This window comes from Rana temporaria, chromosome 7, assembly GCF_905171775.1.
Source record: "Rana temporaria chromosome 7, aRanTem1.1, whole genome shotgun sequence".
In the NCBI taxonomy this organism is placed as follows: Eukaryota; Metazoa; Chordata; class Amphibia; order Anura; family Ranidae; genus Rana; species Rana temporaria.
The window spans coordinates 72,298,828-72,322,081 of record NC_053495.1 but is presented as its reverse complement, the minus strand read 5'-3'; the positions used below and the strand labels follow the sequence as shown (position 1 = coordinate 72,322,081).

Here is a 23,254-nt window from a genome sequence, read left to right as displayed (position 1 = left end):
CCAAATTTGCAGGGTGTTCGCCCCGCAAAACATCCTGCAATGCACTAAGCACTGCACAGTGCATTCTGCGCCCTGATTGGACAAAGCTTTGCCCAATCAGGATGCAGTGTAAGCTGGTTGTTAAGGAGTCGGGCCAGGAATCCGGCTGTGTCATCAGCTGTCAATAGGTTTTCCCACTGGCAGCTGAATAAAAAAAAAAGTGGCAGTTTAAAAAAAAGCCAACATATAAAAAAAAAACGTTGTGGATTTCCCGCAAAATCCATAACGGACCCTTACCTGGGGGCATGCTGCCTGGCAGGTCGGGGGGGGGGGGAGGGTCGTGCGTGTGCTTCCCTTCCTTCTGATCCATACAAGGCAAGGCTTTGGGGCAGGGGGACACTGCCCTCCCCTGCTCAAAATGACCTTGTCGATGGGGACAAGGGCCTCATCCCCACAACCGTAGCCAGTGCTTGTGGGGGTCTGCGGGCGGGGGCTTATCGGAATCTGGAAATCCTTTATTAATAAATAGTGTCCCTCTAAGTAAATACATCATCAATCACGCGACCTGCCAGATCCGGAAATAAAACCCACAAAAAACAACGCTTTGCCTTCTGGGATGGCTGGGCGTCGAATGCCCCCTCTGCGCTTTGACTGCTCTTATATAATTAATGTCACCTGGTGGCCTCGCCACCCTTAGTCTCAGCATGCACCGTCCATGATGTTACAATGATGTCACAAGGGGCGGGGTGACCAGGTGACGTTGCCAGGTGGCTCCACTCTTCCCTATATAAGAACTGTTAAAGCGCAGAGGAGGCATTCAGCGGCCAGCCGTCCCAGAAGGTGGAGCATTGTTTTTTTGTGATTGGGTACGGCAGGTGGCATGATTGACGATGGATTTACATTAAGGGACACTTTTTTTAATAAAAGATTTGTCAAAAACCTGTTTTTATTTAATTTTTGTACACTTTTTTGGGTAAATAGGTAGGTTTACTATGTACCCGATACTCATGGACTGGGGAAGGGGACCCCACACATTTTATTTTTATTTTTCAATAGCCAGGTGCCAGCAATTGTAGCCACAAGTCATTTTAAATGGCATTTGACTAATTATTTTTTTTTCCTTTTGGAAATTTCATTTTTGCTGCAGCATGTAATTTATATGCTACAGAGGCGCCACTTTAAAGGCAGACTAAGGGGACCACAGGCACTAAATTTTCATTTTTAGTATTTAAGCATAATTAAAATCACTGCTCCTTGAAAAACCGATTGTTTTTAAAAAAAAAAAGGTTTGCATTGATACATGTCCCCCAGAGCAGTACCCAGAGCCCCATACCCCTTTTATGGTCATTTACTTGCATATAAGCCTTTCAAAATGGGTACTTTAATTTTTCCTGTTCGGCTCCCATAAACTTCAATGGGGCTCCACGTTTGGGTTAGAACTTTTAGACTTTTAGGATTAGGCATGTGCCGAACACCCCCCTGTTAGGTTCGCAGCAAAACTCCCGAACAGGGGGGTGTTCTGTACATGTCTAATTAATACCATGATTTTCATAGGTTCATTTGTATTGATGACAAGTGTATATCCTACAATACTATAATGCCACGTACACACGATCATTTTTCGGGCTGTAAAAAACAAAGTTTTTCAGGCTCTAGAAAATACTTTTTTTTTCAATTTGATCATTAAAACGGACTTGCCTACACACGATCGTGATAAAAAATGCTCTAGAAAAGCGCGGTGACGTACAACACGTACGGCGGCACTATAAAGGGGAAGTTCCATGTGGATGGTGCCACCCTTGGGGCTGCTTTTGCTGATTTTGTGTTAGTAAATTCGCTCTTTTCTGTCTGTTACAGCGTGATGAATGTGCTTACTCCATTACGAATGGTAGTTTTACCAGAATGAGCGCTCCCGTCTCATAACTTGCTTCTGAGCATGCGCGGATTTGTCACATCGTTAAAGCCCACACGCGACCATTTGTTACAACCCGAAAAATGACAACTTCTAAAACGTCGTGAAAAAATAGAGCATGTTCGAAAAAAAATTGGCCCGTTTTTCAGAACCCGAAAAATGCTCTGAAGCCCACACACAATCGTTTTAAATGACATTTAAAAAAAACATTGGGCTAGATTCAGGTAGGACTTACGCCGACATATCTCGATATGCGCCGCGCAAGTCAAAATCTGCGCTGTCGTAACTATGCGCCGTACCCTCAAAAATAGATACGCCTGAAATTAGGCTTCTTCCGACCAACGTAACTTTCCTCCGCCGGCGTAACTTAGGAGCATTTTTACGCTGGGCGCATCTTGCGCTCCCATTGTTTTCCTATGCAAGTATGTAAATGAGGGAGATACGCCAATTCACAAACATGCGCGTGTCATGCCCAGCGCAAACTTGCTCCTCATAAAAGCAGGGGCAACTTGGCAACAGACGTCCACAGGTCAGCTGGAGAGCAGCTACAGCAGCAGTGTTACGGACGAGCTGAGCAAGCTGAGCACCCACACTTGCAGGACAACACATCTGTGTGCCAACATGCCAGGGGCAGCCATGGTCCTAGCAATACTACTGTGTCAACGACTCGTAGGAGGGCACGGGAGAGGATATACCGCACGCGCATGAACATCTTTGGCATGGAGGATTCGGAGGTCTTTCGCATTTTCAGATTCAGCCCTGATGCCATCCAGGAATTAGCCAGAACCCTGCATGATGACATCACCAGCAAGACACATCACTCACATGCAGTGCAGCCACTGGTCAAGGTCCTGGCAACACTGCATTTCCTGGTCAGTGGCTCCTTCCAGCGTACAAGTGGAGTCGTGGCTGGGATGTCACAATCCACCATGAGCAGATGTGTGCACCAGGTTGTCCCCGCAATCCTCAGACGCATGTCCCACCACATCATCAAACCCACCCAGGAGCATCTGTGGCATAAGGCAAGTGGATTTCTATCAAATTGCAGGATTCCCACGCACCGTGGGGCATTGATTGCACCCATGTGGCACTACGGCCCCCCCGTGACACAGAGCACATATACCGCAATCGGAAGCACTGGCATTCCATTAACGTACAGGTGATAGCCGATGCCCATTGCCTCATATGGCACGTCCGTGCCAAATACCCAGGGTCCAGCCATGACAGCTACATATACCGTCAAAGCCACATCTCCACAGAATTTGAACAAAACGTGTATGGGGACAGCTGGCTGGTTGGTGAGTGACATGGGAGTCAGGCATGACTGTCCGCCCCCATGATGCAGACATCACGAGGGGCACATGCATGACGAACATCCTCCTGTATTTTCCCTTCCAGGTGACGCGGCATTTGCACTTGGACCCCATCTCATGACTCCATTCCGGAATCCCCAAACCCCAGGAGAGGAAAACTACAATGCTGCACACACACGTACCCGTGCAGTGGTGGAACGCACATTTTGCCTCCTGAAGTCCCGTTTCCGATGCCTGGATACGTTTGGGGGGGCCCTGTTGTATTCCTTAAACTTCATGTGCCAGATCATCGGTGCATGTTGCGTTCTACACAACTTTGCCATGAGAAAGGGCCTGGAGATTGACCTACGTGATGACCTGACCCCCCAACCACACAATCCCCCCCCCCCCGAACTGAGGGTAACCCGTCTGCTGAGGGAAGAGCAGTCAGGAGATGCCTAACAGTAGGCATCTTTGCACGTTAAACACACACATTCATCATGGCACAAGCAGAATGCACGCATGCACACCACTGTGGTCCCTAGCACACACATCACATTGGATTAGCCCAAGTCAGGACTTGGGAGCAGCAACGCCGCGCCAAGGCTCCAATTATGTTGCTGTACATTCATACTACATTCACACGGCAGAGGGTGACACCCCTTTGCTGGCAGGAGTGACACCCCCCCCCCCCACATTCACACACCAGTCACACTGTAGTTTACACTCCTCACCGTGTGTAGGAACTACAACTTTAAAAAAAAAGCTCATACTTTGAGCAGCATATAAATAAAAAAAAAGGCTCATACTTTGAGCAGCATATAAATAAAAAAAAAAAAGCTCATACTTTGAGCAGCATATAAATAAGAAAAGAAAAAACAGAGCAGAATCGCACAAAAAATAAATAAATCATCTGCTCTGCCGTGGGCCAAGGTTGGTGCCACGGGTGCCACGGCTCCGGCTCCTTAGTTGGCGGGAGGGAGGAGCAGCATCTCCTGCTCGGTCACTCCTGGCAGGTGGTGCCTGCCTGCCCTCCATAGCGATGGCAAGACGGTGAGCACGGAGTTGGTCTGTGCCAGCATCCTCAGCTGGCGGGTTGTATTATGATGGCGGTGCCGCCGGGTTTGCCTCCCCTTTGCATGCACAGCAGCAGTGTTGGCCTCTACAGCCCCTGCCAACCTGCTCACCTCCGCTGTGAGTACTGCTGTGGCGGCCTGCTGCTCCACCATGCATGTGGCCATCACCACACAGTTGGAGCTCAGATCCTGCAGGCTCTCGGTATTTTTGCTGCCCTGATCAGCCTGCAGGCTGAGGGCCTGCTGTAATGTGGCTGTGCGTGCAGCCTGGGACTTGGACGAGGAGGCCAGGCTGTCCGCCACAGGTCACCCACCATAACTTCGATATGGCGGGTCTGCCGGCCCTGCTCCTTCTGCAGCCCTTCTTGCAGGGCTCCGGGTAAACCCCTCGTCTTCCTAAGAGCCTTCCTGGGAGAAGGAGAGGCTTGGTCCCGTCCATACGGGGAAGACCGGGATGGGGTTGCCCTAGATGGGGTTGCCCTAGATGGGGTTGCCCTAGATGGGGTTGCCCTGGATGGGGTTCCCCTGGATGGGGTAGACCTGATGGCCTCCCCGGTGGTGGAGAGTCCAGGGATACTGGAAACCTCCTCTAGGTAGATGGAGTCCTCCTGATGGAGGTCAATGGACTCCTCCACAACAACCTCAAGAGATGACCTATGGGCACTACTCCCCTCCACCAACAAGCCTAGGTTTCCCAGGGGGTCCGGCTGAGCCTCACGATGTTACGGGGATGGCATGGGTCGCACAACAGCCGACGACGGCCCAGCTTCATCCTGCACATCTGTGGATGACACAAACAAAACACATGTTGTTTGACCCACACACTTGTTACATGTTCCCTTCTACCCCCTCCCATGCTACACACCAAATGAAGGATAAAACACACTTACCTGTCCTCAAGTCCCGATCAGTGGAGTCCCATCCCTGAACGCCCTCCACCTGCGACAGACACCTTGCAAAGATCTCCTCGGAAGGTGTTAATCGCAAGGGACAGGCTGGTCCTCCTCCCGTGCCCCTGGCATGCTTTTTAATGAGGGCCAATTTGTCCCGGACCCGACGCCGCATTTCATTCAGTTTTTTCTGAATGTCATCAGTAGAGCGCTTTTCATTCCCAATGGCATTAATATCCAGGGCGATCTTGGCCAAAATCTCCCTCCTCTGTGCCTTGGTGGTATCTTTACGTTTGGCACCATGCAGGTTGGCATCGTACTTGGTCAGTGCCGCCATCATAACCTCCATCTCTGCTGGGTTGAAATTATGCTTCCTCTTTTTGTCCTTGGCCACTTGAGGAGATGCCATCTCACGAGCAGACAAAATTACCTTGCTGGGGGGGGGGGGGGGGGCGCATGTCTGGGCATATTTATGCGCTCGCCGTAAGCCGGTGGGCCGGCGCATCCCATGAAGTTGGGCCGGCGTTGTTGTGAGCATGCTCACATGGAAGCTACCAAGAGTCCACGCGACTGCGCATGCTCCGTCTGTGTTACGCCGGGCGCAATCCACTGCTCCAAGTTCAGAACATCATTTGCATAAGGGCACACCCACTTACACTTGTGCCGGCTTGCGCCTTCAAATTTACGTTACGTCGGCGCAACGTTATGTGCAAATGCTTTATGAATACATTACTTACCACTCAAAATTACGTCGGCGTAGCGCAAAAGAGATACGCTACGCCAGAATAAAGATTCGCCAATCTACCTGAATCTAGCCCATTGTTTTTTACAACCTGAAAAATTATCGTGTGTACGCGGCATAAGAAGCCAAAAATAAACATGTTGGCTAATTGTTTTTTTTTTCCCCCCACAGATTCTTGGTACAGACGATGGCTGGTTTAAGGCAGAACTTAGAGGCAATGAAGGATATGTTCCTAAAAATTATGTGGAAATGCATGTTCCAAGGTCAGTAATAACCATAAATGTATTACCAAAAATACATGAATTTTTGGATGATCATCAAAAAGTGACTTGGAGACCAAATAAAGAAAAATTATTCCCCCAGCTTTACATCAATAATGGGCAGTGGTGCAGACTGGTTCCCTATAATTTGGTTTGGTATTTTACATTTGTTTTGTGCCCACACATTGATCATGTTAATGATTTCTTAACCCTTTCACTGCCAAGTCTGTACGCCGTATGCACCTTCAAAAGAGCCCCCTTCATTCTGCCGCTTCCCTATCCCCAGCCTCTCCACCTCCTTTCCACCTACAACTACTTTCCCACTCTCCTCTCCTATCTCCTTCAACCCCATTTCCCCCCCTCCCCCCCAAATCCGATCCCTGCAGCCACCATCATAAGCCGGCAACCCTCCTCTGATGCTCCCGCTGACTTCAGGTGCTGCTGGGGGCTTGTGGGGGGGTCCAGATGTGCCCCCCATCACTCAGCCCTCCCATACTGGCCCCCGCACCCCAGATCCATCCCTGCTTCAGTGGCATCCCCCCCCCCCCCACAGCTTCTGCTCCGGTAAACTGACAGGCTGGGGATCGCGGTGGGGGAGGGGGGAGCGGTGCGTGTGATGTTTGGGCTCAGTGTAGCACCCTGGGCACATGCAGCGATCACTATGATTGCTCCTACATGCCCACTGACATCCGATAATAGTAACTGCGAGAGTTAGGCCTCGTACACACGACCGAGTTTCTTGGCAAAAACCAGCAAGAAACTTGCTGGGATTTATTTTTTGCAGAGGAAACCGGTCGTGTGTACATTTTTCGACGAGGAAACTGTCGAGGATCCCGTCAAGCCAAAAAGAGAGCATGTCTTCTTTTTCCTCGACGGGAATGGAGAAACTTGCCTTGTCGAGTTCCTCGACAGCCTAACAAGGAACTCGACGAGGAAAACGATGTGTTTCGCCCGTCAAGTTCCTCGGTCGTGTGTACGAGACTTTACTATGTATCAGACTGTCAGTTTATGAATGAATGGAGTCTCCTATACAGATTTCATTCAAGTAAAGTGATACAGAGAAAATAACTATCTTCAGTCCCTTCTCTGTCGCAAAAAAAATAATATTTGGGGGTCTGTTTAGACCTCCGATATCTCACCCAAAATAAAATCATACAAACGTATGTGTCCAGCGCCCTGCAGGGGGGTGGTGCCCTTAATCGACCAGCTGCTCCTGGTAAGACTTCTTTCACATGGAGCGGACTCTGTCAAGCAGATCCACCTGCTCAACGGGGGATCTGTCTGCTGATCCCCGCTGAGCAGGCAGATGACAGATTCGTGTTGCTGATGTCATTTGGGATGTAGCAACTACCCGAACAGAGCCGTTGCTCCCATTTTTAAATCCATGTGGGTCTGCATACATTTCCCTGAGCTCACACTGTCTGCGATCGGGGGTCATGTACCCACACAGATGTCAGATTGGGAACAGCAGCTATGCATGTGCAGCCGTGGCATCACAATTGACATAAATGGGACTGCCTGTACGGGGATGCATGGAACACCTGTGCATCCCTGTGCAGGTAAACATGCCCCCCCCCCCATGGGTGTACACTTTAGTATGCCACATGTTAACGATGCTTAAGTACTAATTTAGCAGGAATTTCGTAAGTTACGTTATGTTTATGCGCAATAATAATGATTTTAGTGTATTTTTTGTGAAAATAGCGATATAATGAACATTTGTGCAATAATTGCGGGGCCCAAAAAATCTGTAGCACTTTTTTTATACTACAGGTCATGTGCTTTCAGAAAATGTCTAGTTTGACGGGTCTTTTCAAAATTCTGAAAGCTGTAAGGCCCCGTACACACGAGAGGATCGATCCGCTGAAATTGATCCGCGGATCGGTTTCAGCGGATAGATCCGCTGGTGTGTACGATCCAGCGGATATTTATCCGCGGATATATTTCGGGCCGACCGATTTCCAGCGGATAAAAATTTCTTAGCATGCTAAGAAATCTATCCGCTGGAATCGGCTCCAGCGGATCGATCCGGTGGTCTGTACAGACTCCCCGGATAGATCCGTCCGAACACATCCCTCGCATGCGTCGTAATGATTCGACGCATGCGTGGATATCCTTATATGACAGCGTCGCGCACGTCGCCGCGTCATCATCGCGGCGACGGCGCGACACGTCACCGCGGACGGAATTCCGCGGGGATTTTGATCTCCTGGTTAGTACAACCAGGAGATCAAAATCCGCCAGAGGATTTATCCGCGGATACGGTTCGGAGGACCGTTTCCGCGGATAAATCCTCTTGTATGTACCCGGCATAAGTGAAAAATGAAAAACAGATTTTTAGAGAAGTTTTTGGGTATGTTCGTTTTTCACCATTTTGCAAAAAGGCGCTAATTAAAATGTACAAATATTTATTATTTATTTACTCGATATAGGTTAACCTATTATATTTAGTAAGGATTTAGCAGGAATTTTGTAAATTTGGCTGTATTTTTATCTGCTAATAATGGTTTTAGTGCATTTTTTGCAAATATATTGGTCTGATAAACACTTGCGCAAATACCGCAGGGTCTAAAAAAAATCAATAGCATCTTCTTTTTTTCTCTAGAGGTCATATGCTTTCAGAAAATATATGGTTTTGGGGGTATTTCACAAATTCTGAAAGCTGTAAGGGAAAAATGAAAACCTTCAGATTTGAGAAATTTGAAAATTTACATTTTTGCACACGTTCGATTTTCACGAATTTGCAAAAAGAGCCATTTTAAAAATTAAAACTCCATACAGGTTAAGATTTTATATTTAGTAGGGATTTAGCAGGAATTTTGAAAAATTAGCTGTGTTTTTATCTGCTTATAATGGTTTTAGTGTATTTTTATTTTCTGTTTCCCCCTCCCCTCTTTACCTGCACCCCTTCCCTCCAAGTCGGAGGATACTACATGTTCCTAGACAGACTCAAGAATGCCTCTTCTTCCCCAGGTTTTGGCCTGGACCCTCCCCAAGACAGACCAGGCAAGGCTATTTAACCCCCCCGACAGATTTTAGGCACACACAAAAGTATATGACCAACTTTTACTAAGCCAGTTAATTTCCTATGTTAAACCTGTTATATTCTATGTTTTATAACCTAACTACTGCTCAGATTCTGGTTAGGGAAATTAGGTCTGTTCCACTTTGATTGCTCCACCTTTTATGCAGGTACTTTGTATTCTCCATAAATTTCTTTGGACCCAACTGGTTAAGGGACAACTACAGATGTCGGTGCCGTCTCCCCCCCAGGGCACAGTGTGTTCCCACGGGGGTGTCCGTGGAGGAATACAGCACCCACTATCGCAATACTCTACAGACCCTAACAACATTGTGGATGTTTACTGTGTATTTTTGGGTATCTTTCCTACCCAGTCATATAGACTCATTGGATGACTCCTTTACAGTCTGATTCTGTACTGCATAGCAATCATTGTCTGTTGGTTGTGCTCTTTGTTAAAACTCAATAAAACGTTTGAAACAAAAAATTCTGATGTTTTAGGTTACCACCCCTCTTTGATCCTAGCATAACCAGTTCCGACATTAGCATGTCAAGGACCCCTGACGAGGGGGTCACAAATTCTGATATGACAACAAAAGGATAACTTGGTTATCACCTGCCCATTGAAGACATCAAACAGCTTTTAAGAAACAGGAAAAAGTCTTGTAAGCTGGGCCCATATCTCATCATGATATCACAAATCCTCTTCCTGTAAAATATATATATATATATATATATATATATATATATATATATATATATATATATATATATATATACACACACACACACACATACACACATATATATATATACACAATGGGGGCATTGTAATTTTATTAGAAAATCCTCGCACTGGTTCCCTTGAAACCCCTTGATATAAATATGATGCCCTCCCTCAATGATTTTGTACCCACCCACAACAGCCCAGAAGAGCCCCTTCCCCCACCACCGCTAAGGTCTCCTTCTCCTTTCTTTAACATGCCAGAAACTATCAAGGTAGACTTGAGACAGCAAGAAAAATCCTGGTGCCTTTGAGACTCCACATCCGGACCATGAGTGCCTGTGCTGCGATGTTTCGACGCTCCTCTGCCTTGGAAGAGCAGAACTACAACATCGATGGCGGGATCCTGGCATATCTAGTCCTGTAACTTGGGAATATGGTGTAATGATTTTAATGATTGGATCGGACCACGAGACAGCACTTTTCAGCATGGTGAAGGAAAGTTCAGGAGAGTCTTATTCATTGCACATTTGTTTCAAGAAATTACTTGGTTGTCGTTGCTTCTTCAGGTGGTGGTTGGGCGGGCCTCCGGACAGTCTGCATGAATACAAAAAAAGAAGGAAAATGTCTGTGTACAGTTATTGGAGGAATGCCAGACAGGAGCAGCTGGTTGTCCATTAAGACTAAATACCTATAAGGGGGTGTAAAGTGGGACCCCACAGGGTACAGAGTCTGAGCCACAGCCAGTATCATCCATTGCCCTTGATGGTAGGGATAGTTAACACTGCCTGCCAGAGCCGACCCTACCATGGGACCCAATGGTACCCATGGTACCAGGCGGCATATTGGAGAGAGTGGCAATCCGGCCGGCAGAATATAATACATATAATATAATAATACGAGCGCTCGCCGCGGAGAGCAGAGGAGCCGTGCCGACCGCGGCGACCGGCGCCTAGCAACCAGAGAGACCCAGTGACTCGAGTGATGACATCAGGAGGAGGAGCCGAGGAGGAGTCCGCGACCGCCCCAGCATTCACAGCGCGCCGCTCAGCCTCTGCGCCAAATTGCTCCGCACCTCTTCCATGATTGGATGATCCATCCTCCATCTGGAGTCCTGACTCCTGCGGCAGTGACACGTGAGGGAAGTGAGGACAAGGAGGAGAGAGAGCTGCCTGTGCGGCGCTAACTGTGCTGTGGACCGGACACCACCGACTAGACTGTCTGATTGACAGTGTGAGCCAGCGGCCAGCCTTTCAGACAGTGACTCTTAAAGAAAAGGTAACTAACTAAACTTACAGTTCAGTAGCTGTGTGGCAATGTGGCATGTGCTGGGGCCTGGGCAGCTCTTACTTCCTGCTCATGGTACTGTCAGTACCATGAGCAGGAAGTAAAAGCTGCCCAGGCCCCAGCACATACCACATTGCCACAGCTACTGAACTGTAAGTTTAGTTACCTTTTCTTTAAGAGTCAGTCATGATGCACAGTACCGTACTGTGCATCATGACTGACTCTGAGGCCTCGTACACACGACCGAACATGTCTGCTGAAACTGGTCCGCGGACCAGTTTCCGCGGACATGTCCGACTGTGTGTAGGGCCTACCGGACCGGATTCCTGGGCTAGCAGACAGGTTTCCAGCAGACAAAAGTTTCTTAGCATGCTTTTTCATAGGACATGTCTGGCCGTGTGTACAAGGCCTTAAAGAAAAGGTAACTAAACTTACAGTTCAGTAGCTGTGGCAATGTGGCATGTGCTGGGGCCTGGGCAGCTCTTACTTCCTGCTCATGGTACTGTCCAGTGGCCGGCGACTGGTGCTCAAAATGTTTTGGGGGGGGGCGCAAACGAAAAAAAATATATATATATATATATATATATTGCAGTCTCACTGTGCCCATCATATGCAGCCACTGGGCCCATCAATTGTCACCACTGTGCTATGCCATCAAACGCAACCACTGTGCCATCAAACACAGCCACTGTGCCATGCCATCAAACGCAGCCACTGTGCCATCAATTGTCACCACTGTGCCATGCCATCAAACGCAGCCACTGTGCCATCAATTGTCACCACTGTGCCATCAATTGTCACCACTGTGCCATACCATTAAACGCAGCCACTGTGCCATCAATTGTCACCACTGTGCCATGCCATCAAACACAGCCACTGTGCCATCAATTGTCACCACTGTGCCATCAATTGTCACCACTGTGCCATGCCGCAGCCACTGTGCCAAATTGCATTACTGTATATAAAAGAAAAAATAGTAAAGTGGATGTCAACATCAGCAATCAACAATCAGAGATATTGCAAACAAAAAAATAAGGAAAAAAGATTCAGCGCTGTGAGAAATGTATTAATAAAAATTGGACATATATGTGTATCCAAAAACAAAAAATATGTGCAGCCTGTGGAGCCGTAACAAACATCTACATTAAGATGGATCTAGGTGCACACTCACCAGTCCAAACGTGTGCAAACAGCAAATATATGTGTAAAAACGAATTACACATATGTATAATAAGTTATTATACATATGTGTACTTAGTTTTCATACACATATTTCCCGAATGCACATGTTTGGACTGGTGAGTGTGCACCTAGGTCCATCTTAATTTAGATGTTTGTTACGGCTCCACAGGCTGCACATATTTTTTGTTTTTGAACGTAATGGTATGTCATGTAATTTTGCATATGGTAAATCTGCTTTTCTGATAAATTAGATTTTATATCATGATATAAAACAATGAATGTGGGGGGCCTTTTGGTGGGCGTATTTATTATATATATTTTTTTTTGGGGGGGGTGCAGCATTTCATTCTTGGTCCCAGGCAGCACCATGTCTTGGGCCGGCACTGCTGCCTGCTATTGCCAGGTCCGAGGTTCACTACACCTGCTCATGGGGCTCAGGTTAAAGCAGTAGGCAGGCTAGGGGAGGTGGAATTACATTTGGGAGGTAGAATTTCATTAATACATAAAACCTGAATGTCCTGGGATACATTGTGAAATATGGTACTTGTATGTTTTTGGAAAACAGAGTCAGGCAGGAACGACAAAGCCTTAAGCCTCGTACACACGGCCAAGTTTCTCGGCAAAAACCAGCAAGAAACTTGCTGGTATTTATTTTTTTTGCAGAGGAAACCGGTCGTGTGTATACTTTGACGAGGAAACTGTTGAGGATCTCGTAGGGCCAAAAACAGAGCATGTCTTATTTTTCCTCGACGGGAATGGGGAAATTTGGCTCACCGAGATCCTCGACAGCCCAACAAGGAACTCGACGAGCAAAACGATGTGTTTCGCCCTTCGAGTTTCTTGGTCGTGTGTACGAGGCTTTACAATTCACAGGTCATCTCTGATATTCAAACAAAAGTTCCAGAAGATGAATACATTTACCTTTTAAAAATATAGAAGAACATTATTAGCTAATGGACTGGTACCATCACTTAAAGTAATTAAAGATAATAATATGAAACAAAGAAAGTAGGAAAGAGAAAGAAGAGAAAAAATAAAATAAAATAAGGAAAAAAAAAACACAGGTTCAGCCCTGGTTCACATTGATGCTACTTTGAAATCGCGCTGCTTCACTTGAAGTAGCGCGATTTCAAAGTAGCAAGGTCAGCGTGATTTCAGGTGCTAATTGATAGACATTTGTGTGGCTTCATACACAGATGTCTATTGAAGTCGCACCTAAAATCTGCAAAAGTAGTGCAGGAACTACTTTTGCAAATCGGTGCAGTGCCGCAAAATCAGTGTTGCACCGATTGGAACAGTGCCATTGCCTCCAATAGGCTGCGACTTGTCATACCATTTGTTCTCTCAAATCGCATGACAAATCGCTCCAATGCGAACCTAGGCTTAATGCTGCTTCGACCCAGATCTGCATTCATAAAAACAAACAATATATTACTGTCCTGAAAAATTATTAAGTGCCTTGGAAATTAATACATTGCAGCTGTTGCAGCAGCAACTTGGAAAAAAATTTAAATAGATAACTCCTTTCCCCTATTAGTGATCAACAGGTGAACAGGATCACTTTTAGAATTTACTCAAACCCGACTGCACTTTATTACTCTTTTTTTGGAGGCTTTGCCCCAAAACAACAAAAATAAAAATATAGTTCAAGGGTCCTCTTTTTTTTAAATGCACACAATCCCCTACGTTGGTCTCTTAATAGTTACCCACATCAAGACATCAACAGGGTGGAATTTACAAAAGCTGTAGCCCTTGGACGGTACCTGAATAAACTTTTCCCATTAAGAAACTTTAGTTTGAGATATTTGGATTAACCGCTTTCGATCTTAAAATTTCACCCAAATCGTCCACTCCGCACCACCTAAGACATCCTGATTTCCAGCTCCCTTTCCCCCCCCTCCCATGCTCAACATCAGAATCTTTGGAACTCCCCACTTCGATATGTCCAGCCAGCTCCTACACTGTCCACCACTAGGTGATCCCTAAGAACTTTTATTCCTGGAAGCCTCCAACTAAAAATGTTACCTCAGCCAGCTCCATATCAGATTATTCCCAGCAGCTATTATTTTTGTACCACCCCCTCCACCTAGATTATAAACCCCTGCCTTTCTATTCAGGTCCTGCACAAACTGTTGGCACCATTTAAAATCCTGTTGCCCAAAGTTTAACTACCCAACTTTTATCTCCTCTCCAAATCCCAACTGAAGTTTCAGTAGGTGTAAGGCTTTCTTCGGGGGTTATCGGGGTACAACCTGTGGTTCCTTCCGTATCGATGCCAAGGGTAAGAGGAGATGTACAATAGACTCTCTCAGTACAATTTAACCTGATGCCGAAAACAGTACATCATTAGCAGGCCCGGACTGGGACAAAAAATAGGCCCGGGCATTCTAAGCTGAGCAGCCCATTTTGTTAAAAAACAAATTTACAGCTAGCAGCATCTTTGAGGCACTGTAGGAGTGCCAGTGCACCGCTCCAGTGTGAAAGCCTCCTGGCTTTCACATTGGAGTGGAAGGAACAGCTCTTTCAGGGCGCTTTGCAGGTGCTAGTTTTAGCATTATAGCGCCTGCAAAGTAACCCAGTGTGAAAAGGGGTACAAAAGCATTGCTGGTTGGTTTGAAGAGTTTCGTAACCTGTAACAACCAGATTTCATGATTCTGCACTTAGGCTTCTTTCACACTGGGGTGCTTTGTGGGCGCTAAAGAGCTAAAAATAGCGCCTGCAAAGCGCCCTGAAAAAGCATCTCCCAGGGCTTTTACACTGTAGCGGTGCGCTGGAAGCTCAAAAAAGTCCTGCCAGCCGCATCTTTTGAGGCGCTGTAGGAGTGGTGTATCCACCGCTCCGAAAGTGCTCCTGCCCATTGAAATTAAGGTGCAGGGCTGCCGAACCACTTTGCTGGCGGTTTTAACCCTTTTTCGGCTGATAGCGTTGGTAAAAGTGCCCCGCTAGCGGCCAAATAGCGCCACAAAAAGGACAGTAAATCGCCGCTAAAAACAGCGGAGTTTTACCGCCGACAGCGCACCGATCCAGTGTGAAAGTAGCAATAGACGAATTAGGCAATGATTCACAGTTGTGTACTATGAATCACTGCATTTTCACTGTTAAATAAGTCCATTTAGTTCTGATTGGCAGCTGTGGAGAAATACCTTCTGCTAGTAAATATATATTTTATTTTCATTGATATCATGAGACTGGCAGACTTTATCAGCTTCTTCTTGCTAGTGATCCAACTAGCAAGAAGAAGCTGATGAAGTCTGAAAGTCTCATGATATCAATGAAAATAAAATATATATTTACTAGCAGGAGGTATTTCACCACAGCTGCCAATCAGATTCTTATTTCAGGTTAGTTTAGGCATTTTTATTTAACCACTTCAGATCCGCGCTATAGACAAAGACGTCCGCAGCGCGGACCTGAAGTGCCGGGTGGACGTCCATGGACGTCCTGTGTTTACCTCGTCCTGCACGTCCCCGCGAGCGCGCATCGGGTGAAAAACTGTGTTAGGCGTGTCTCTTGAACACAGCCAATCACAGATCGTGCTGAATGGCCAATCACAGCAGCCATTCAGCACTCGATCTAGCCGTCCAATGAGAGATGATCTCAAATGTAAACATATGAGATCATCTCTCATCGCCGGCTTTCTCTCCTCACACACAGACCACGTGTGAGGAGAGAGAGAGAGTGAATTCAGTTACAGTTACAGTTTACAGTTACAGTGAGTGAAAAACATAAATCAGTGCCCACAGTCCCTGCCAGTGCCACCAGCCAGTGCCACCAGCCAGTGCCACCTGCCAGTGCAATCAGCCAGTGCTACCTGCCAGTGCCACCTGCCCCTGCCATCAGTGCCACCTGCCCCTGCCATCAGTGCCACCTGCCCCTGCCCCTGCCATCAGTGCCACCTGCCCCTGCCACCTGCTTGTGCCATCTGCCATCAGTGCAATCTGCCATCAGTGCTACCTGCCAGTGCAATCTGCCATCAGTGTCACCTGCCAGTGCAATCTGCCATCAGTGCCATCTGCCTGTGCCATCTGCCCGTGCCATCTGCCCGTGCCATCTGCCCGTGCCATCTGCCCGTGCCATCTGCCCATGCCATCTGCCCGTGCCATCTGCCTGTGTCATCTGCCTGTGCCATCTGCCCGTGCCATCTGCCTGTGCCATCTGCCCGTGCCACCTGCCCGTGCCACCTACCCGTGCCATCTACCCGTGCCATTTGCCCGTGCCATCTACCTGTGCCATTTGCCGTCAGTGACACCTGTCAGTGTCATCAACAACAATGGCTAAACGATCATTTTCACTCGCGGAGGCGTACGAAATTCTTGCGGCCGATGGGAGCAACAGGGAGCTCCCCGATTCGGATTCCTCCGCAAATTCAGACGCCGAATCTGACGTTGACTACGAGCCGGTAGTTAGCAGTGGAACAGAGACATCCGAGGAGGAGGGGGAGGAAGAGGAAGAAGAGGAGGAGGGTCCGCCCGTCAGTCGAAGGCATATTGCTGAGGAGGCAGTGCCATCCACCAGCACCGTGGTGCCATCCACCAGCACCCGTGTTTCATCCACCAGAACCGCAATACCTCGGCAAGCAAGGTCACGTACAAGTAGGTCCCATGCCAGCCTTCCCTATTCCCTTCAGAACCCCTTGTGGCTTCCTCCTAATTCAGGAGAAGCCAACATTCCCCCTTTCACTGCCCAGCCAGGAGTCCAGGTGGACACAGAAAATTTTGCCCCGATTGATTTTTTCAATCTAATTTTTACTGACGACATGCTTGCCTCAATTGTTTCCCAGTCCAATCTTTATGCCGAACAATTTATTTCCAGTCACCCCACCTCCTATTATGCCCGTCCCTTCGAGTGGAGACCCGTAACAGTGGAGGAATTAAAAAAAATTTTTGGGCCTCGTATTTTGTATGGGGCTAAACTATAAAAATGAAGTACGATCATATTGGTCAAAACGCCCCATCTATCACATGCCCATCTTTTCCTCAAAAATGCCCAGGTCCAGATATCAAATGATCATGCGATTCCTACACTACAGTGACAATACCCAGTGCCCCCCCCCCCCCCGAGATGACCCAAATTTTGACAAACTTTATAAAATTCGGCCACTACTTGATTATTTTTCCCAAATTTTCCCCCAGTTGTTTACCCCGGACCAAAACATATGTGTTGATGAGTCACTTGTAAAGTTTTCTGGCAGGCTCGGCATAAAACAATTTATTCCCTCCAAAAGGGCCCGCTATGGGGTGAAGCTATATAAATTGTGTGACCGAGCCACAGGATATATGTATGCCTTCAACGTATATGAAGGAAAGGACAGCCAGCTACACCCCCCTAATTGTCCAGACTACATTGGGACCAGCGGGAAAATTGTTTGGCAACTCCTAACCCACTAATGGAGAAAGGATACCATTTGTATGTGGACAATTTCTATTCAAGTTTGCCCCTGTTCCGAAACCTCTATAGAAAAAAGACACCAGCATGCGGCACCGTACGGTCGAACCGGAAGAGCTTTCCTCAAAGCCTTGTCACCAAAAAATTAAAAAAAGGGGAGACGGCGAGTTTACGCAATGAGGAAGTTCTGGCCGTGAAATGGAGGGACAAAAGGGATGTGTACGTTCTTTCTACCATCCACAAAAACACATTTGTTACGATCAGGAGGAGGAATGGGCAAATCCGGAAACCAAAATGTATTCAAGATTACAATAAGTTCATGGGGGGTGTCGACTTGAACGACCAGATGCTGGAACCGTACCTTTCCACAAGAAGATCATACCAGTGGTACAAGAAAGTTTCTATTTACTTATTCAATTTGGCCATGTACAACACTTATATAATCTATCGGAAATCCACTCCAAGACCCACTCACCACTGCCCTTTTATACCCCAGCAACCAACCAGCAAACATTCGTTCCGATGTGGTTAGCCGTCTTTACGAGCACCACTTCCCAGATAGAGTCCCTCCCAGACCAACAGGCCAAAAACGTCAAAAGAAATGCCGGGTGTGCTCCAAAGGAGGAGTGAGAAGAGACACCATTTATTATTGTGCCCAATGCCCTTCCCAACCAGGCCTCTGCGTAGTTGACTGTTTCCGCATTTACCATTCCTCACTAAATTATTAGTCCCTTCCTGCCATTTACCTTCACACCCCTTATACCTCTGCTTATGACCCTGGCTTGTTATTTGACCACGATTCTGCCTACCGATTTTGTTTATACCTCTGCCTGATCTGGAACTGACCCTGGACTGTTATTTGACCACGCTTATGCCTACCGATTCTGTTTATACCTCTGCCTGATCTGGAACTGACCTTGGACTGTTTGACCATTCTTTTTGCCTGCCTCTTGAACTGATCTTTTACCCTGCCAGTGGACTAGTGGGATTCATAGCACAGGGGTCTCACATATGTGAGGGGCTCCAGAATTGTTTTTCTGGATGAAGAAAACTATTGTTTGTTTTCTCATTCTAGATTAGGGTCTGGTTGCCCGGAGGCTTCAAAGAGATTTGGGTGGGAGAAGCCTCTACCCCTGTCCCCATTCTGTCCTGAACGAGGCCCTACTTCTGCCTGCTGCCTGTAGGACCTATGCCATCATGCCTGTACTGACTATGGACAATATCCCTGCCTGTTGCCTGGACAATTGCATTTTCTTTTGCTGACCAAGTCCCTGCCTGCTGCCTGGACCAGTGCTATCGTCCCGTGGACAACTGCGCTACTAAAACCACAGGTACATTTTTTTGTTTACCCTTTGCTTAGCATAATGTATTTTGGGGTGTAATTCTTGTCATGTGCATGCTATGTGTCCCTAGAACACCTGTTGGTGTTCCTTGCATGTTGGGCCTCTGTATGTGGTCAGGCTGTGAAAAAGTCCCACACATGTGGTATCGCCATACTCAGGAGGAGTAGCAAAATGTATTTTGGGGTGTAATTTTTGCTATGTACAGGCTATGTGTTGGCAATATCTTATAAATGGACAACTTTGCATAAAAAAATTGCGTTTTCATTTTTTTTCCACATTTTCCAAAAACGTTTGGAAAAAAATGAATCGTTCAAAAGACTCATTATGCCTCATAGATTATACGTTGGGGTGTTAGCTTTCCAAAATGGGGTCACTTTGTGGGCATTTCCATTGTCCAGGTGCTCCAGGGCCTTCAAAAGTGTAATAGGTAGTCAACAAGTTAGATGTGTAATTTATGCTCCTAGAACACCTGATGGTGCTCCCTGCATATTGGGGCTCTGTATGTGGCCAGGCTGTGAAAAAGTCCCACATATGTGGTATCGCCATACTCAGGAGGAGTAGCAGAATGTATTTTGGGGTGTCATTTGTGGTATACACATGCCATGTGAGAGAAATAACCTATTACAATGACAATTTTGTGAGGGGGAAAAAAAAAAATTTCATTTTGCAAAGAATTGTGGCAAAAAATTACAACATCAAAAACCTCATCATGCATCTTACTAAATACCTTGGAATGTCTACTTTCTAAAAAGGGGTCATTTGGGGGGTATTTGTACTTTCCTGGCGTGTTCAGGGTCCCAAGAAATGAGATAGGCACCGGTACAACAGGTGTGATAATTTTTTTATGATTTGCACCATAGCTTGTAGACTCTCTAACTTTCACAAAGAGCAAATAATATCCACTAATTTGGGTTATTTTTTACCAAAGACATGTAGCAGTATAAATTGTGGCCAAAATTTATGAAGAAAAATTAATATTTTGCTAAATTTTATCGCATAAACTAAGAAAAATTCTTTTTTTTTTCAAAACTTTCTTCCTTTTTTCATTTATAGCGCAAAAAATAAAAAGTCCAGAGGTGATCAAATACCACCAAAATAAATCTCTGTTTGTATGAAAAAAAGGACAAAAAATTCATTTGTATACAATGTTGTATGACTGATTAATTAACATTCAAAGTGTGAGAGCGCTGAAAGCTGAAAATTGCTCCGGCAACAAAGGTGGTTTAAGTGCCCAGTAAGCAAGTTGTTAACTGCTCATTTAAAGCATTGATAATGGCATTGGCATTTTTATAAATAAAATGCCAGCACAGGGAGAAGCCCAGTTTGCTGCCTTAGAGTGTGGGGGGGACCCGACCGGAACTCTGCCTAAAAGAAATGCGTCCGTCTCCGTGGAATCAGCCGCGGAATCGGCCGCGATCTTAGCGCAGAGAGCTGCTGAGTGTGGGGAAATGTAAACTGGAGGCCTGGCAGCCGAGTTTCACCGGGCATATGCCCGGTGTGCCCTGTGGCCAGTCCGGACCTGCCAATGGCTCCGTCGGCGAGAACAGCATATCGTCCGCATAAGCTGATACTTTATATTGTGACTTATTTACCTCAACCCCCTTAATGCCCGAGTTCAGCCGAACGTGGTTCAAAAAGGGTTCGAGCGAGAGCGCAAATAACAAGGGCAATAGAGGGCAGCCCTGTCTGGTCCCATTTGTGATCTTAAATGGTTCCGAGAGTATGCCATTCGCTCTTACCCTTGCCGTCGGGTTCGAGTACACCGCCGAAATCTTTTCGCCCAATCCTATATGTTCCAGGGTAGAGAACATTTTCGGCGTCTGTGCTCATGAAAACGCAGGGTGTCTTAGCAGCGTTGGCCATGTGTAGTAGATTAAGTACCTAAGTTGTGTTGTCCTTGGCCTCCCTCGTCGGGACGAACCCCACTTGGTCCAGGTCGATCAGGCTTGGAAGGTGTCGTTGCAATCTAGTGGCGATAATTTTTGTGAATAGTTTGAGGTCGGTTTTTAGTAAAGAGATCGGGCGGTAGCTTGCGTATTGACCCGGATCCTTTCCGTCTTTTGGGATTACTGATATCTGAGCCAGAAGTGTGGATTCATGCAACGTTTTACCCGTGCCCAGAGCGTTGAATAGGGTCACCAGTCGCTCGCCCAGGGCAGGGAGGATGGTTTTGTAGTAGGTTGCAGTAAGACCGTCTGGACCCGGGGCTTTCCCTGCTTTGGCGGTTTTCAGAGCTAACTGAAGCTCTGAAAGAGTAATGGGGTCCTCCAATAGAGTCCTCTCCTCCCTCAACAAAGTCGGCATAAGAGAGGAGACTAAGTAGTCTGCTGTCTGATCAGAGTCTGTAGGCCTTAAGGGCAGGTTATACAAGGTCTGGTAGAAGGATTTGAACTCCTGTGATATTTGATGGGGCAGCGTCTTCCTGTGCCCCCCGGGGGAGGAGATGTGTGGTATGTATGATGCCAGGTGCTCTGTACGGAGGGCTTGAGCCAGCATTTTCCCGCATTTATTCCCCCGACTCGTACACTCTCCGCCTGCAAATCTGTAGGGCCGCCTTAGCTTTATAGTGCAACAGGTCCATGACCTGTTTGCGTACCGCGTCAAGCTCCGCACCCAGACCTCCCGAGGGGGTCTGTTTGTGCCGCATCTCCAGCCCCTGCAGTTTTTGAAGTAGAGCCGTCAGTTGTTCTGTCCTCTGCCGTTTCAGCCTAGCCCGTGCTTGATGAGTATCCTGCGAACCACGGCCTTATGCGCCTCCCAGACTATGGCAGGATTGCTATCAGCTGTACTGTTAGTGTCGAAATAATGCCCAATCTCTTTAACTACGTCAGCTAGAACGTCTGTGTCATGTAGCAAGCTCTCCTTCAGTCTCCAGGGGCGTCTCTGTGAGCTTTTGGCCTCCGAAATTGTGTATGTCAATGTGATCGGGGCATGGTCTGACCACGTTATTGACCCAATAGTGGTGTCTTTGACTGCATGCAAGTGTCTGTGAAGAATCAAAAAATAATCTATCCGCGAGTACGATCGGTGTGGCCTGGAAAAAAACGTATAGTCCTTCTCCCCCGGGTGAAAGAGCCGCCACACATCTATTAGCTGTGAGGAATGCAGCAACGTGGAGATGCGACGGTGCGCCTCCCGCAAGGCCGAGGACAGTCCAGCGGAGGTATCCTCCGAAGGCGACAGGGCAATGTTCAGGTCACCCCCCACAATAAGCTGTCCCGTTGTAAGTGCGGGAGTTGTTCTAGTGTACGTTTCAGCCATCCATCCTGGTGGTCATTCGGAGCGTACAGGTTTGCAAATGTGACCTGTTCCGCACCAACCTGCCCCCGCAGGAACAGATGGCGACCTTCCCCATCTGTTTTAACCTCTACATGGGACCAAGGTACCCTCGCGGAAATCATAATGGAAACTCCCCTAGATTTTGCCCCAGGATATGTGGAGTGGTAGACTGTGGGGTAGAATCTATTTCTCAAAATGGGCACACTGTTGTCCCTAAAGTGCGTCTCTTGGAGCATCACGATGTCTGCGTTCAGACGCTTCATGTCATGAAGCAGCATCCTCCGCTTCTCAGGTGTATTCAGTCCCTTCTCGTTTAACGAAACTATAGTGAGTGTGTCCATATTCACAGATGGGGGGGTGGGGGATGGAAAGGGAAGATGTAGAAGGAGGTAGAAAACAGCAGAAGAGTTGGGTAAGTGAACCCAATAGAGATAGAGCTAGATTAGGAAGCCTGCACTAGTGCGTGCGGCAAAGTTAGAGAAAAATAATTAAGCTAAATATAGCAGTAACGCTCTCCAGTGGTACACTGGGAATCAAGCGCGATCCTATGTGAGTAGTGGAATGTACAGAGCCGGGAAGTGAGCCCCCCGAACCCCCCCCCCCCCCCCCCACCTGCTGCGTAGGCTGGTAAAATGGAATACGGCAGCATATTACACAATTACAATCAGCAGAAATAAAGAACAGAAGCAACCAAATAATAAAATAACAAACATACCTACTTTATCGACTATAAATGGAGGCAAGGTCGTGCAGATATTCAGATCAACATGAACGTCCCCACCCCCAACTCTCCCGCTCCTGAATGACAAATGTAGCGCCCCCCTTTTTTTAGTTAGTGGGGCGCTACGCTAAAGTTAGTGGAGTGGGAGATTTAAGTTGCT

The 23,254-nt window shown here is 47.1% G+C and overlaps 1 protein-coding gene across 1 annotated transcript in view; it reads left to right on the top strand.

The window, feature by feature from the left end:
- Positions 1–23,254, top strand: part of GRAP2 (GRB2 related adaptor protein 2) — a 750,180-nt gene that overhangs the window by 302,476 nt on the left and 424,450 nt on the right. Inside the window, exon 3 of the mRNA XM_040359581.1 lies at positions 6,063–6,154. Coding sequence (XP_040215515.1) covers positions 6,063–6,154 — 92 coding nt within the window. The remainder of the gene's footprint in view (positions 1–6,062; positions 6,155–23,254) is intronic.